This window comes from Notothenia rossii (assembly GCF_949606895.1).
Source record: "Notothenia rossii genome assembly, chromosome: 8".
Classification (NCBI taxonomy): Eukaryota; Metazoa; Chordata; class Actinopteri; order Perciformes; family Nototheniidae; genus Notothenia; species Notothenia rossii.
Window position 1 is genome coordinate 16,458,186 of NC_136906.1, and position 15,875 is coordinate 16,474,060.

The window sequence follows — 15,875 nt, forward strand, 5'->3', positions numbered from 1 at the left end:
TAAATGGACTGTGTAGCAGTGCAGTGAGCTGGCCAGTCACTTCAGTAAGGAAAAGAACATCTCCTTCCTCTAAATTAGTAATACAAACTTTAATACAGCTGCTAGGGTTGCTTGGTGCAACAAAAAATAATGATCAAATGACTGTAACAACTTTACCTAACTTTAACAAGTTAACTCCCTAATTTTCAGGAAATGTTCATAAGGTAATACACTTTTAATGTTAATTTAGACGCTGCCAGATTGGGAAGTAATCTTCACTGTGTGAGAGAGGCAGGGATGAGAGCTGAAGAGAGGGTATGTCTGGAAAATGTAGACCCCCGAGTCAACCCAGAATCCGAGCTAAGCGCTAGGCGGATTACTGCTTTATCACACTCAAGCAGACACACTGTGCAGAACATAATCTCACAATTCAAGGGAATAAACATCTCAACTATAAATTAATCCTCAAATATAGCAGGACTTTCTCACTCAAGCATGTCCATCCCTAATGACTCTGGCAGCGTGTCCAAACAATACAGCGTGTTCATTTTGGTGCGTAAAACTGCCTTAATCCTCAGAAACTTCACTACTGATGTGGCATGACTATTTGTTCATCTGTGCTTTTGATGAGCTTTTATGAATTAAAACAATTATCTTTTGTTTATTACTATGACAGGCGCTGAATTCAGTAGTGTGCCTTTAAAAAGTGTTTGTAAAATGAGCTTTGTTGTTGCTTTTTCTGACAATGAAAAAAGTCACAGAATATAACAAGCTGTTAAATATGGTTTTCAAGTGACAATTGTTAAAAGACTATACTTTTCAACCGCTATTTCACAAATGTAGAAACAGAAGGCTCTTCACCTTAAGGGAGATATATGTTATCTATGTTAGTACATAGTGCTTAGGTTCTTAAGTACTATTTACCACCTTTAGCTTTTAACACAAAGTGGAGCTTTGGATGTGTCTAAATACCCTCTTAAGAACTACTTAATCCCTTAATACATCTGTGCTATCCATTTCTCCTAACTCCTCAACAGTTGTGTTTTTCTCTACCTATCAAGGCTATAGGAAACAAACAAAAAGTAGGCTTGATTTAATCTCTGGACACAAAAACCTGAGGTCTTGTTGGATAAATGTGTGAGGGTGTGAACATGAGGCCTGGAATGAATGAATGCATGTCAGGGGATAGTGGCAGAAGATGCCACCTACTGTCCCTTGTGTACATTTGAACTGTCACAGGACGTGGTGGATCTTAATTTAGCGATGAGCTGTTGAGCAAGAGAGGGGGGTGGGGCTTTAATATCGCAGCCACCAATCAGGAATAGACACTTGGACATCAACTGTACTGCTTGAGTGATGGCCAGCCACAACCGGAGCTGGTACAAATTCAGCTGCTTATGTCATTATTCATGCTATAATAACCGTTATCAACTCAGAACTGGAGTGAAACACTTATTTCAAAGACTTAAAGAGAGAAACAAAGTCACACACTAGGAGCCCGATGCATAAAAAACAAAGTACAAACTTTATTATTCTGTCTTTACAAAGGCACAAGCCTCTTTATCCCCAAAACATTTCTTTAAAAAACAAAACAAAAAACACGAAATAGCTTCTTGACGACCATAAGCACTGACAGGTCTAACAAAAACAAAAATACAGATAACAGACGAATGGAAAGGGAGATGAGGGAGCCATCAAATGTGTAACGGGGTACAAAAGATATTGAAAATAGAAAAAAATAAGACAGCTAAATAAGATTTTGCTAAAAATGTGATGGTCAAACAGGACAATGATGTAGGAGGTCCGGACATGAAGGAGAAGGGGATACACAGCTGTGCGGCTTTTACTCATAACCTCAAGAGCTTTATCTGAGGAGAAGCTCCTTTATACAAAAGAAAGAGGCCGACTCCATAGTACAGTAAGTGCTTTGTAATGTTGACCCTATTTAATGATCCCCAGGCCCACCCCACTCATCTGACATGTCCACTTAACATTTCCTAACACACAGAACAAAGTTTAAAACACATTTGGAAATAAAACAGTTCTGGTTTTCAGCAGAAAACGAATAAATGCAAATACTCAGAGAAGAAAAGCACGGGCTCTACAAAAAGCAAAGCTTGCAAAACACGTTTTTAGCATATAGGAATCCCCTGCCCATAGTGACAGGGAGATGTCCCACGATTTGACAGACACGTTGCTCTTTTTAGTGCAGCTGACATCAATATTTCTTTAAGGGGCAATTCCATGACATAAATCATGATAGATGAGTTGCGTTCAATTGAACACATTATCTGTCCAGCAGTTCAAAGCTCCATCTATGCATTCATGCAGGGGATATTAATAAGGAGTTTGTCCCTAAATGCGACTCTAAAATAGCATGATATGTCAAAAGCACTAAATGTAATCTCTAAATACACCAGGGTTCACTTTTGAAAAGTAACCTGATAGGGAAAAATGTGTAAAATGTATGGAATGTCAACATTTCATTGTGGAATTTTTCCCCAATGAATCTGAAATCTGGCTTTAGTAGAGAACACTAACGGGCCAACAGTTGAAAATCTACATGTAAGTCCAAACAGCAGTCAGTATTCGGATACATTTTGAATAACTGGGGAGTGCTTGAATGTAATAAGTATAACTGCCCGGTTTGTGGCAAACACAATATAACAAAAAGAAGAGACTAAAGAACTGGAAATACACCGTATATTCCAACACACCAGGGTGTTTGCAAGCCTGTTTGGGAAGGCAAAGGAAAACCAATCCCACCGGCCACCAAGCGACCCAGATCAAGTGTTCAGGTTTGCCTCTCAGACCCCATGGCCGTGTTAAGGCTGGCTTCACAGTGCCTCCCTGCACCATCGGGCTTATTAGTAAGGCAAGCTGCTGCCTCTATCCAAGCTACATTTCTGAACGCCGAAAACCAACAGCACCAGGCAGAAACACTTAAAGTATGATCTAAGCAGAAACATGTAAATAGCATGGTAGGATAAACATAAAGCACGCAAAAGCACATGTGATCTATGCACGGATATGCATATGTCAACTCCATGGCACATTCAAACTATTTCACAGGGCAATTACACTCTGCTTTGATAGAGGTCCTAACATTAGGACAGCTAACTACATTATTAAGGGCTTAATAAAACCAGCCCTTAAGACTGAGCAAAGAAATGATTGTATGTCAGTTTTAGATGTGTGTTGTGTGCACATACACACATCAAATGCCTTCATTTCAAGGCAATTGCAATGCTGTTGCAGACTGCCAGAGTCTGGGATATAACTGCTGATTCAAAATGCTATATGGGACACACATACACCAGTGGAAATCACTCAAGAGTGCCCACGGATTAGCTTATTTACCTATAGCCAGGTGCTTTTAAATTCAATGGGGGAGGGTGTAAAAAAAGAAATGCACTGATCTTTTTTTGTCAGGCCATGAGCAAAAGGAAGAACATGCCAAATACATATGTGGGATTACTGGGAACCCAGCCCAGTAAAAATGGCAACAAACAAACACAAAAAGAGAAGAGCTGTGAACCAGTAAGCGCACTCTCTCCTCCCGAGCTTCATTTTCTGTGGGCACCAGTTAGCCATGAAGACAGCTTTTAAATTGTGTTTTTCCAGTACAATCACTTAATTTGCTGGCTGAGGGAGCCTTAGAGGAACACAATATTGAAAAGGAGACTTCACAAAACATCATATTCTTAGATCCTGAAATCTAAAGAAGGTAAGCTCACAGTGTCTCTCAAGACAACTCAGAGAAGAAGGTTTAAAAGAGGTTAATCTAAAACTAAAATGCTCTGGTGTTGGGTGGTGACGGGCTCTTCGTCAACTTTGTCTCCCGTTTTGCGGATCAGTCAAATGACTTCAGGGCCGAATAAAGAGAACAGTCATGGAGATTAATTGTGATGTTAAGCAGACATTCTAGTATCCAGTTTTACAAAGCATTCATAGATCAGTCAGTGAACTATTTGTTTGTGAGATATCAGGGGGTTAAGCAGAGAATGTTAAGACAAGCAGAGAAAAACACGCAGAAGAGACTGCTCGTATGAGTGTCTAAGTGTAAACATATTCAGGCTGACTATCACGGTAAAACATGTAAGAGTGTACTGAAACAAAAACTAAAACGAGTGCTTCAATCTGTCTACCAGCCCTAATAATGTCCAATGAACAAGAGTGCTGTTGGTGTGAAGCCTCCTGTAGCCCGTTTCTGCTTGGGCTTTGTGTGTGTGTGTGTGTGTGTACATGTACGGAAGTGTATGGCGTGCGAGACGTCAGGGAATAACTCAGGGGAGTGAACAGTCATCGGGCCCGTCACTGTTTGAGGCCGTGTCTGAGCCTGCCGCGTCAGAAAGGCCGCGACGCGAAGTGACGATGACCGCCCTCCGCTGCTCTTCCTCGCCGGCACAACCCTTCCCCTGGGTGCCCTCGATGTGCTGGATTGCCTGGGGAAAGACGAAAGTGATGTCAGTGACAACAGCACCCTCTGGTGTTCATATCTGAGAACATTTCCAACTCCAAGAAATGAGTCTTAATTCTGCGTCTGACTTTCGTCTTACTTGAACAATGGTGTCCAGGTTCTGCCGAGATGTGGACACTGTATTGATTACTGATGTCTGGCCCATGGTTACCACAGTGACATGATGGGGCTGTGGAGGCTGGGCAGGTGCAGGGACGATGACCGTGGCATGATGTGTAGGGGCAGGGGGGGTAGCGGGGGCAGACACCTGGTAGAAAGGAGGAACATTTAAAAAACCTCTCTTTCCCACACTGCACTGTGATAATAAATGATTATGGTTAGGAGTATATTAAAGGAATAGCACATACACAGGCACTATTGCACACATAATTGAGAAAACAGCTGGGCAGCATATTGAATATTAGCCAGGCCAGATGTTAAAATCTATAAGTCAACCACATTTTTGTCCTTTGTTTCGTCCCTCTGTCTTTTGAGGGTGCTTTCGATCACTCTGAGCTTGACCAACAAGATTGAAATGAAGTAGGTCTTCTTTTTTTAAATAATTATCTCCAAGTATAAAATGACAAAGCTAGTTTGGGACCGCAAACATAGTTAAAGGTGGGGTAGGTAAGTTTGAGGAACCGGCTCGAGATACACTTTTTGTTATATTCCATGGAATGCTCTTAACATCCTGATAGCAATGAATATCTGAAGTGCTTTGACAACAAATCCATAAAAAAAATGTCATCTGTGGAAGCCGTAGCTCTGTAAAAAGCACAACCAATCATCTGAGCCGGCCAGGCTAAAGTAACTGGATGGCCTACCTGCCTGTCAGCCTTCCATCTGTGCACAAACTTATCTCGTGCCCTCATTGGTCATGTGCGCGTTCGTGTGTGTTGGAGGAGGGGCTCTGTAAGGAATCGGCAGATTTTTTCCAGCTGTGTATTTTCAAATTCTAGCGCACTCGAGCTGGTTTCTCCTAAATTACCTACCCCACCTTTAACCTCAAGGTGCACCTATTAGCTTGTTCCAGGACTTTCGACACATCTCAAAGTCTGAAGTCAGTGATACTCGGAATAACATCCTATGAGATGTAGTTTTGACAAATATGCCTATTTTGTTTTTGATTAAAAGTCTGATGCGTACATATTTCCTTTATTTCCAGGTATCAGTTTCAATAATTCAGTAAGGTAAAGAGGTTTAGTGATCCAAAGAAAAATGTAGATACAATTGGGTAAGAGTTCATTTTTACAGAGGTAATTCTGTTTATTCATAGCAATATTGAGTTGAGGTCATATCGCTTGGGGAGTCACAAACAGTCACATGACTAATGCAGAGTGTATCAATCGTCTTCACTACCAACACCCAGCTGCGACAGGAGGTGGATGGGCAGACAGCATATGCCAATTGATTTGGCATCATGTTCAGTTAGGGTAAGCATTCAGAAACACGACACTGACGCTGTCAGGGCAGGAAGACGGGCAGAAAGACTTGTGAGCTGCTCATTTAACACACTGTAAATGTGTCTTAGCTGCTGACAGCTAACTTGGGACGGTCAGTGTGACATTCACAGTACACTGAGATTATTTCAGGAGTATTTGTGTAAGTGTTTTAAATGCAATATGCGGCATTGATTAAAAGAAAACCAAAACATTTTACAACTACACATAAGAAGGAGGAGGGGAATATCAAGCCAGCAGACATATTGTATATTAGAATAAAGAGGCCAACATAAACACTGGTTTTCAAAATATATTAAGGTGACCAAGTCTGTGTATCAAGTTCAGATCTTACTTGGTGTGGTACAAAAATATGTTTATGTTAAACACATTATTCCTACAGTAAGTATTGATATATTTGGCTCATTTCAACCAAGGGTATTGTTTGGTGTAGATTTGTTTGTATATGTCAGTGTTATAAATCCTAACAATATTAAATGTTTTACACATTCAGTGAGAGACAGATGTATGTCTATGGCACATATTTAATGAAACATACTTCTAGAAATACCCCATGCCTGTTTTAGCTCCAACATGTTTTGTTTCAGCATTAAATGTGTAAACAGATTCTTAAATAAGACCTAGGGAAGATAACTAACTACAAAAATGTAACTACATCATGGTAATGCTCAGAAGGATTCAACAGTTAATGTGTGAGTCAAACATATAAAGAATGGTATCCACCTGTGGGCTGTGGTCTGGAGAAAGGTTCCTCTCCAGCTTGTGCTGCTGCAGATGGATGAGGCTCTTGTTCTGGGGCTCCTGCTCGGGGAGTACCCTTAGCTGCTTCTCTGGGTACAACTGGGCATCCAGGGAACGCATCTGAAACACAGAATAGGGGATAACGGTGTGAGTTAGCAACACACAGAACTATGTTGGCCAGTGTATTAGTCTGGACACAGACTTTGTCAGAAAATGTGTAAACCATTTTACCTGATCTTCTAGCATCATTCTGACTGAGCGCTCTTTCTCCAGCTGCTGCCGTAACTCAATCATCTCCCTCCTTAAGTCCTCAGTCTTCTCCTCCTCCAGGATGTCTGGTGAGCCAATCCCTTCATCTTTTTCCTCTGCACGCCTCCTCTTGGGAGAGGAACCACTTAACTCCTAGGGAGAGCACACAGAAATCAGATATCTATTTTAGATAAATATATAAACTGATGATACTGAAAGACAGAAATCACGATGAAGCCTTTTCACCTTTGGCACGGTGACATTTTTACCTGTATGATTCGTTTGAGCTGATTGTTCTGCTGCAATAGCCGCGTCTTCTCCTGCTCCAAAGCAAAAATGTAATCCGTTGTCTGTTGCAGTATAGCAGCCTGGGGAAATGAGAAGAATAATAAAGTTGAGTTCAGCACCTTACAGCTCCATATAACGCCTCAACTAACCCAAACTTCTCTTATGACCCACCTTACTGAGCTTCTCTCCATCACTGTGTGGGATGAGTGTTTTAAGAGACTGGAATCCAGTATTGATGCTCTGCATACGCCTACGTTCGTTGCTGTTGGCAATCTCTCTGCGAATTCGCCTCTCTTGGTCCCGGGCTGTTTCTGGGGTCAGAGGAATGTTGGCCAGACTACGGGGAGGAGAAGAGAAGGGCAGTGGTTAGTTGGACACAATGTCAAAATAAAACATACAGTGAACTTCAACCTAATCCAAAAATAGCAAGAGATAGTCAAAATCTTTGATCTCGATCCTTGAATGACACTTTGTAATCCAATTGTTATTAATGCACCCAGTTTTAAAATAACATTACGTTTTAGAGCTAATTTTTATGTGGATTAATAACTACTTTCCAAGGTGTACAGTGAAACACTTTCATTTGATTTATAGCATCATAACCGTTCATCATAAAGTTAAATTCCATATTTTCATGCATGCTGAAGGCTGCTCTTCCATCACTGTGCCATTTTCTACCAGGTGTTAAAGTGACACCTTAATATGTATGCTGTGCAATATAATTTTATGATTGTGAAAGGTCTTAGGGAGTGAGAATTCCTCCTGACGTTGAAGCAGGACTGACATTTTACAAGACACTTTTCAAGCAACACACATGGTAAAACATCTTTACAGTGGCACCACCTTTGCTGATAATTCCAGTTGGGATGTTAAAAGAGCAACATTGAACCTGTTAGCATCCCCAACGACATGCTCTGCCATTATGCTGTGCTTCAGTTGAGGGGAAATTCTGAGCGAACTTCCTCTTACCTCTGTATCGAGCTCAGTATCTCTGGGACCCTCTCTAGCCAAGCGCTTATCTGTACTGACTCAGCTGCCTCAGTGCAAACACTGGGAACAATTGTGCAGACACAGATGAGAAAAAGGAGTGTGTGTGCGTACACACACAGGCACACACACGTACCAGCAATGCAGCGGCATATCCAGCCAACACATCCACTGCCAAAACATCCCCAACTGTGCTTGGACTTCACCCTACCACACAGGCACAACCACTAACCAGGAGAAAGACTGGGTCCCATGTGGATTGAAGCCTAAAACAGGAGTCATAGTGACAGGAAACTAAATACAGCTGAATAGTACAATAAATCCACATGATTGGTTGATGAATTATTAAAATGAAATCAGAAAGTTATATTGAAATTGTATTGATAATCCTTTTTTTTTTTTAAATGTGTCATTTCGCAAGCAAAATGTGATATTTTGAAAGATTCACGCGTCAAAAATGTAACAATTTGCTGCTTCCCTTTTCTTAAATCTTAGACATGTAAATGCTTTTTCTTGTGAAAAAACAAACAAAGACATTACCATCATCTCTAGGAAATAGGTCTGCACATTTTTCGACAATATTTCTCATATTTTATAAACTAACTAATCATCCACATATAATGGAATAGTATCAGTTGATACAATAATATTGTTATGAGACTGCAACTTGTAGCCTATGCCAGCAATTGATTTTAGTTTTAATATTCATTCTGAACCTAAGTCATTTATGATTTTTTAAATCGTAATACTTGTAAGTATTTATACTTATGTTACAAAGTATGTCCCTTTTCTATAGGTAGATTTTCCTCTTTTGTTTACCAATTCTCCGCCGACTTACACTGAGGAATTAATGAAAACGAACAACAGGACTACATATCCCACACTGCCCGCGTCACTGCTAAGATCCATCAGCAGATCACTCCGCCTCCCTCTTCAAACAGGGCTGCGGACGTATGGATGGCCTTCCGCGACATACACACCCCCTTATTAATAACACCACTTTTTATCCTGCCTCCCCGCTAACGCTGAATGTCCATTTACCGGACACACGGGAGATAATGTATAAAAAAGCCCAACCATTAAACCCCCTTAGTCGACACAGCGCCCGACAACAGCTCCGTGCTCCGAGCAGATTTTCGTGTCCTCCGCCATTATAACAATGCGGCAGGCAGCATGGCAGAGGTGCGGGATGAAAAGACGCAGTGGAGGTGACTCGATAGCGCGACCAAGACACACAGAAACCCCAGTTAAACTATCGCCACGACAAATGGGGGCAATTTACAAACTATATGTATATGTTCACATTAGAAGTAAACGAAAACGGCGCCATAAACAGGAAACAAACGCCAGACCCCCTCATCACTTTTAGCACAAGCCACAAGCATGGCCGCACTACCCACAATAACTTCGGATCCCTCTGAGCAAATCGGCAACACGCACGACGTGTGCGGCAAAACTAGACCCTTTCACACTGAATGACACTCGCTCGTGTTATCTTTTCTTTTCTTATGCAAATCACAGCACCTAAAGGCGACACTGGGGGTGATTTGAGGATAAATAGAGCAGGGGTGCGCTCTGGAGCAGAGTAGCAGCGTGGTGTGCACGGAACCACGTGGTTTATGTTAGTTAGCCATAAAAATACAACGATATCGCAACAAAATGTGCAGAAAAACCTCACAGGGGGGTGCTGCGGGTTGAGACAGAGCCCCGACTTGCTCAGAAGCAACATAATTCAAGTGTTCGGTGATAAATAATGCGCGCAGCTCCCACTGAGTGGGTCGTGTACACAATAACAGATCAGTTCAAGCATGTTGCCTCATCGCCGTCTACTCCAAACAGATGACTTGTAATAATAAAACAGCTGCATGCTGGGTGAAGCGCATGTATACACACCTACAAAGACCTCCAATCACTTCTTTCTCCGTTTTCCTGAAATGTTGCAAAGAGGGCACCTTCTGAGCTGGTACCATGAAATACTCCATGCTCGCCTCTCGCCAGTTTGCCCCCCCCTGCTAAAAAAAAACAGGCAACAGTCTCCGTTGAATAAAAGAAAAAATAATATGCTTAGAGAGCAGAAATCCCGTGATCCGACGCGGGTTAAATCCTCAAAGAAGATATGAATCCTCGTTTGTGTAAGGTAGTAGTTTTTCAGGCTGCTGAGAGTTGTAATGTTACTCGACTTCCAGCTGATGGGGTTCCCTCGTTGTGTGTGGCTCTACCTCTCTCTCTCCCTCCCCTCTGCTTTCTCCCTCTGCATGACCGTGTGCGCGCGTGCATGTGTGTGTGTATGCAGCTGATCGGATGGCTTTCAAGGCGGGAAACAGCTGGTAGGAGTCACACTGCACTTCCAAAAGCCTCCTTCCGCAGAGAGGGGGGACTGCATGTAAACAAAGGACTATTTAGCGCAGAGATACAGCGTGAAGACAGCGCACATGGCTGAAAAGGGGGTTAAATGTATTTAATATGAATTACAGTGAAACATTAGCTTTATCATTTACGATTAAATGTGCGATGCAGTGTGGAATAAAAGCAATCCACGAATCCCCCAGTCGGTAATAACCATATAACCATATAAATCACACGTATATTTCCCCTCATTTGACTTGTTTCAAGAATATTTTTTATAAAGAGCGCCTTTAGATTTAACCCTTACATATTTAAAGATCCCTATGTTACAAACAGGTAGCCTACATGCTAATAATATGCCATAAACATAGGAGTCATTTTACAATATATGTTAAATCAATAACCTCAACATGTAGATTCCACCTTGACACTGGTGTAGTAAATAAAAAGCAGGACTACAGTAGGGGCGGACACTCAAACAGCTGCGATAAGAGGACAGAGGATCAGCTGACGGGCTGGCAGAGCTGCACAGCAACAGCACACCGAGAGGGCTTTCAGGGACACACTGCTGACACACACCACTGCTAACCGTGTGTTGATCACCATTTTGGTTAGCAACAGTGGTAGTACAGGAGAATACACCACATTAACCTATTTTAATAGAAGCTGTGACGCTCATGCAGTAATAACCTGCCAGCCACAAAATGGGAGCAGCGAATTTGTTTCTGTGCACCCGGAAACACGAAGAGCTGTTGCAGCTGTATCCTTGTGGAGGCACATGGTGGCGCTTTGTTAATTAGTCTACCTTACTGCTGCAGCTGTGAGCTGAGGAGCTTTAACACAAGCATATCTTTAACGCTGATTATCACACAGCTGGTTACACACAGATGACCTTCATGTAGCACTATGGCAGTTATTTCTAAGATATATCAGGCCCACAGCAGGCTACGCATTTAAAATGTTTTTGTTTTTTTAAATAGTTCATATTATATTTCATTTTTTGGATGTCACACATATATTTTTCAACTTAAATACAGTTCTTATATTTCTAGGCGTATAAACTCAGACTTTGATAGATAGATTAACAGGATATAAAATAATAGTTTATTTGTATAGTTACAGTACGATTACATGGGTTTGGATGTTTTGCCCAACCCTTACCTATATTCAAATATCAATTGATTAAGTCTTACTAATTTTGGTAAATAGGATATACAATATATTTAAAAAAAGATTATATACAATTACAGAACACAACATTTGCATAACATAAGCGAGAGATTTAAAAATAATGTTTTTATTCACAAAAAATAAATCAGGATCCACAGTGTATAGCCTAAGCTATCTTCTTGCAGTTGCTAAAGTATTATGTATGGAATTTTTGCCAAATTGGGATCTTGCATCTTCCTATATCATGAATCTCGACCTAACAAAAAACTGCCGAAGCAACATCCAGAACACAACACGGATGAGTATCACATGTAATACCAACATAATACAATCAATTCATAATAGTGAACTAAAATATAAAACCCTTAAAACTTGAAATGAATATATGAAAAATTAACATCAAATTACAGCAATATCTTTGAATTTGTTGTTCCGGGGGAACTAAATTGGCTCTGGCAAATGTTTCACCATTTACTTAATTTCCAAAACACATACACATAAATCAAACCTCAGCTGTTGGAATTAGAAGTGACATTTAGGGCTTAAATATTGCTTTCAAGTGCATTAAGAGATCCTGATTTTTCTTTTTGCATGAACATTCACTAATGGACTTGATCATTATTTAATTAATATTAAATGGGCGGAAAATGATGACTTGTTCAAATGAAAAAATAGGGCTTGGCAAATCCATTTTTATTCCATGACATCTCATGGCCTCCTAGATTTATACAAATCTTATCCCAGGCTGCTTTAGGCCCTCTAGTGGTGGCAGGGTAAAAAGTAAAAGGGGATCCTGGTGCACATTTTTGCATGCCAGCATCACTGACACTCTGGATGTCCCAGGGTGGACAAAACATCAACATCTGTATTCAACACCTCTTAGGTCAACATAGTAGCTATATAAGTACATTCCATATATAAATGATTTCCTTTAAGTTCTGTTAAAAAATGGCTTTTACTAATAATTGGTATTCACTCGTATAACTCACTTGTGTGGATGCCTTTATTTAGTCAGCTACATTAGTTCCTGCATCCATCAAACACAAAACAACATTAAAACATGAAGAACTGCTCATAGAAAATCTGCATTAGAAAAAAGGAACTGTCAACAATAAAACAAATCCAACTTGAGTAGACATGATCAACGATATATTTGAACAACAAACAGACTTTAAAATAAATTAAATTATTAAATTAGTTTTACCAATTGTAAGTGCAGCTAAGCTACATCAGGCTGTTTAACTAAAGCTACGAAGAAAAAGAAGTTCAAATATAATTAATTATCCCACTTAATTTTATTTTTTTAACTTACATCTTTTTGGACAGTTTCACTGACTTGAGCACTACTAGTCTAAAAAATGGGCCCCTTGTCTATTACAGGGCTTTGTAACATCAGCATTGTACAATCTAAACAACTTAAACAGTCATTAACTTGCATATTTTACGCGGAATAAACTTCTATACTGGTCTAAACACTGTCACTGGGCATATCTTCTATTTCCCAGAGCAGAAGAAAAATAAATCTCTTATAGAGAATCAATGGTAATTAAATAGAAACCCTATCCTTTTATGTCCCAAAATGTAATAGGTAACTTCAAAAAATGGCAAAAAAAGTAATTTAACTTCGTATTCACTATGCAAATACATATGTATATAGGCCTTCATTTTTGTTTGATTTAGATGCACAAAATAGGTCACATGTATAATATAAAATACTGTAGGCCTATATTCTGTAAGTGACAGGGATTTTGTATTTTTTCAGATTTTTGTTTCTCCATCTTTATTATGTATTTTTTTGTTGCACATAGCTCCAACTGGTGGGTGGATTTATACATTAGTGTTAGAGTAAAATAACAGGCTGTCTGTAGTTTCAAACTTTTTCATTATGTAACACTGTTTGGTTGGTTACCCAGAGGTGGTAGCCATGGACAGAGATGTCTACACTCTAGACAACAGACAGTGAAGTATATAGGGGTGTTACCCTTATCCAACGCCGGTTGATGGAGGGGAGCTGAGGCGGAGACATGGCCATGTGAACGGAGAGAGAGGGACAGTTTGGAGAGGCGCCGGGGACTGCCCATGGTGGGGGGGCGGAGCAGTAAGCATGCGCTGAGCTGGCAGACTCTGGGCTGGTCCTGACGGGCTGGCTGGGCTCCGGGCGGATGGCTGTGCGCTTCAGACGGTCTTGGGGGAGACTACCACCAACACTCAGCGTCTCCTGGAGTGCTTAGAGACAATTAAAATAAAAATAATAAGCAGAAGAGACGCGAGGATAACTCTGAGGAAAGGACAGACACATTATAGCCCCACCTCGACATCTGGAAAAGCACCGAAGAAGGAGACGATCCTCCCCCTTTACCCCATACCCCGTCGCCAACCCGCCCTACCCTACCCACCACTTCGTGCCATCCCTCTGGTCTGATCTGCCCTCCCACCCCGCCAGGAGGACCACGTCCATCCACAGGAACCCCCCACTTGACCAGCGTTGCCATCAAGCGATGCGCTTTGAATTTAAGAAGAAATCCTCTATCCGTTTTTGATGCACAACACAACCAGTGGCTTCATTTTTTTTCCTCAGCGGGAACACTTAAGGTTACGGATTTGGGTGTTTACACTTTTTGACGGGTTTCCAGTGGCTTGATAACATGAAGAATAGATCATTCCACGGCAACAGACAAGACTGTCATTCCATATATTAGTCTGTATTTGAACAACCAGCTGTCACATACGCTGCGTTTGAGCTTATGTATATTTTTCCCCATGCTTAAAAATCTAACCTGACAATGGTCTTGGAACGGACCGCCTCTACAGAAACCTAGACATATTTTTTCAAGACGTATCAGCTCTATAATTTCGTGTTTACCGAAGGAAAAAGCGACACATTGACGAGGAGTCATTTGACACCGACGCTGCTTGAGCCATAGGACTTCGCGTGCGAAGTTTGCACCGGGAAGAGGGGGGCCAAGTCGGAGATATCTCGGGCATTTCCACGGTATTTTCACTGTAAGGTAAGCAAGGAGGAGCGTACCCTATAATGCATGTCCGTCCTTTATGTCGTTTCTTTTGTCATGTGTGTCCACGTTGCTCTGAGTGCGCAGCTACAATGTGAAAAATTGCACGAGTTCAAACAGGGTAGTGACCTATTTTCAGAGTCTCTCCAGCGGTGCGCCCATATCCTGCAGCCTGGACTCCCTACACTGTCATATTCAAGGCCGTCGGCGGACGTGCCTTTACCTGCGTTTGTTAGCACTTAACTGTCAGTAGCCTACCTACTTCCACAAGGTACCGAACACTCTTTGGCGTGTCTGCATCCCCTCTTGAAGTAGCATCCCCTTTTCTCAACCCTGAGACATTTTCAGAGAATCACAAATCCTGTCCTATAAGGGCGTTCATCACAGCCCAGCCAGCTGTTGTGCAAGATGCAGGCTTCCACTGAGCTCTTTGATGTTCTGTCACAACATCTGATAAAGAGTTCAACGTCTACACACTGCTGACATTCACTTAAAAACAGTGCAGTATTGGTCAATACAACTGTGACCCCCACATCAGGGGCTAAATATCAGATGTCTTCATATTATCCACAAAAGATTACATATTAGTATTTAATTTCACCACGTTGTACATGACAAAGTGTGCTTAGATTTTTATTTGTATGCATTTCTAAATGACCACAGTTTACCATGAGTTGTCTTTATGCTCAATAACCACTTGTTGGTGTTATGGCTGAAACTAGTAAACATTTTAATTTGCAATCTTAACATTTTTGTTAGTTAGTTGAGGCCAAGCATGTAGTGCAGGGGGCAAGAATGAGCACAGGCACAGAGGCCTAGATAAAGAGCTATTTTCCTCCAATTAAGCAATTCCACTGTCCCTAAGCCTAATTGTGTTCACACTGGGACTGGGTTTGGGATGGACCTTCTCCCCATTGGCTGCCTCCCATGGGCCCATTGTTCCGGAAGATGTCAGGGCAGAGAGCCGGGCCCTGCCAAGGCAGACCTAACAAGCCCTTTGCTGGAGTGGAATAAGGCCTGATCATTATAAAGCATTAGGCCACAATGCAGATCGAGGCACACTCAGGGGGCTGCAGTTATATTTTGGATCAGAGTATGATGGCCGTTTATTTCCAAGGTGACTGTAAAGGATTGTATGAACCATATGACATGGAGCTGCATAAGAGAAACTGTCACACAGATATA

General features: G+C 41.3%; 2 protein-coding genes across 3 annotated transcripts in view; one reads left to right on the top strand and one right to left on the bottom strand.

The window, feature by feature from the left end:
• Positions 1-1,481: 1,481 nt before the first annotated feature.
• tfap4 (transcription factor AP-4 (activating enhancer binding protein 4)) lies at positions 1,482-10,460 on the bottom strand. The gene is made up of 7 exons (XM_079645782.1): positions 10,057-10,460; positions 7,348-7,513; positions 7,158-7,256; positions 6,871-7,041; positions 6,622-6,759; positions 4,539-4,706; positions 1,482-4,424 (listed from the first exon to the last, which is right to left on the bottom strand). The coding sequence occupies exons 1-7, from the start codon at positions 10,143-10,145 to the stop codon at positions 4,266-4,268; spliced, it is 990 nt and encodes a 329-aa protein (XP_079501908.1). The 5' UTR covers positions 10,146-10,460; the 3' UTR covers positions 1,482-4,265.
• A 1,599-nt stretch (positions 10,461-12,059) lies between these two features.
• Positions 12,060-15,875, top strand: part of glis2b (GLIS family zinc finger 2b) — a 28,092-nt gene continuing 24,276 nt past the window's right edge. The window contains exon 1 of one of the 2 annotated variants that reach the window (XM_079641740.1): positions 12,060-14,687. The gene's annotated coding sequence lies outside the window, so the exon portion shown is untranslated. The remainder of the gene's footprint in view (positions 14,688-15,875) is intronic. The other variant, XM_079641739.1, reaches the window with a different exon arrangement.

Bases quoted from the DNA above. Each gene is read 5' to 3' on its own strand.
- tfap4 (XM_079645782.1), bottom strand. From the start codon at position 10,145: ATGGAGTATTTCATGGTACCAGCTCAGAAGGTGCCCTCTTTGCAACAT. The intron at 7,257-7,347 runs GTGGGTCATAAG...TCATTTCCCCAG, and splicing joins ATGGAGAGAAGCTCAGTAAG to GCTGCTATACTGCAACAGAC. The intron at 7,042-7,157 runs GTAAAAATGTCA...TGCTCTCCCTAG, and splicing joins AGCTCAAACGAATCATACAG to GAGTTAAGTGGTTCCTCTCC.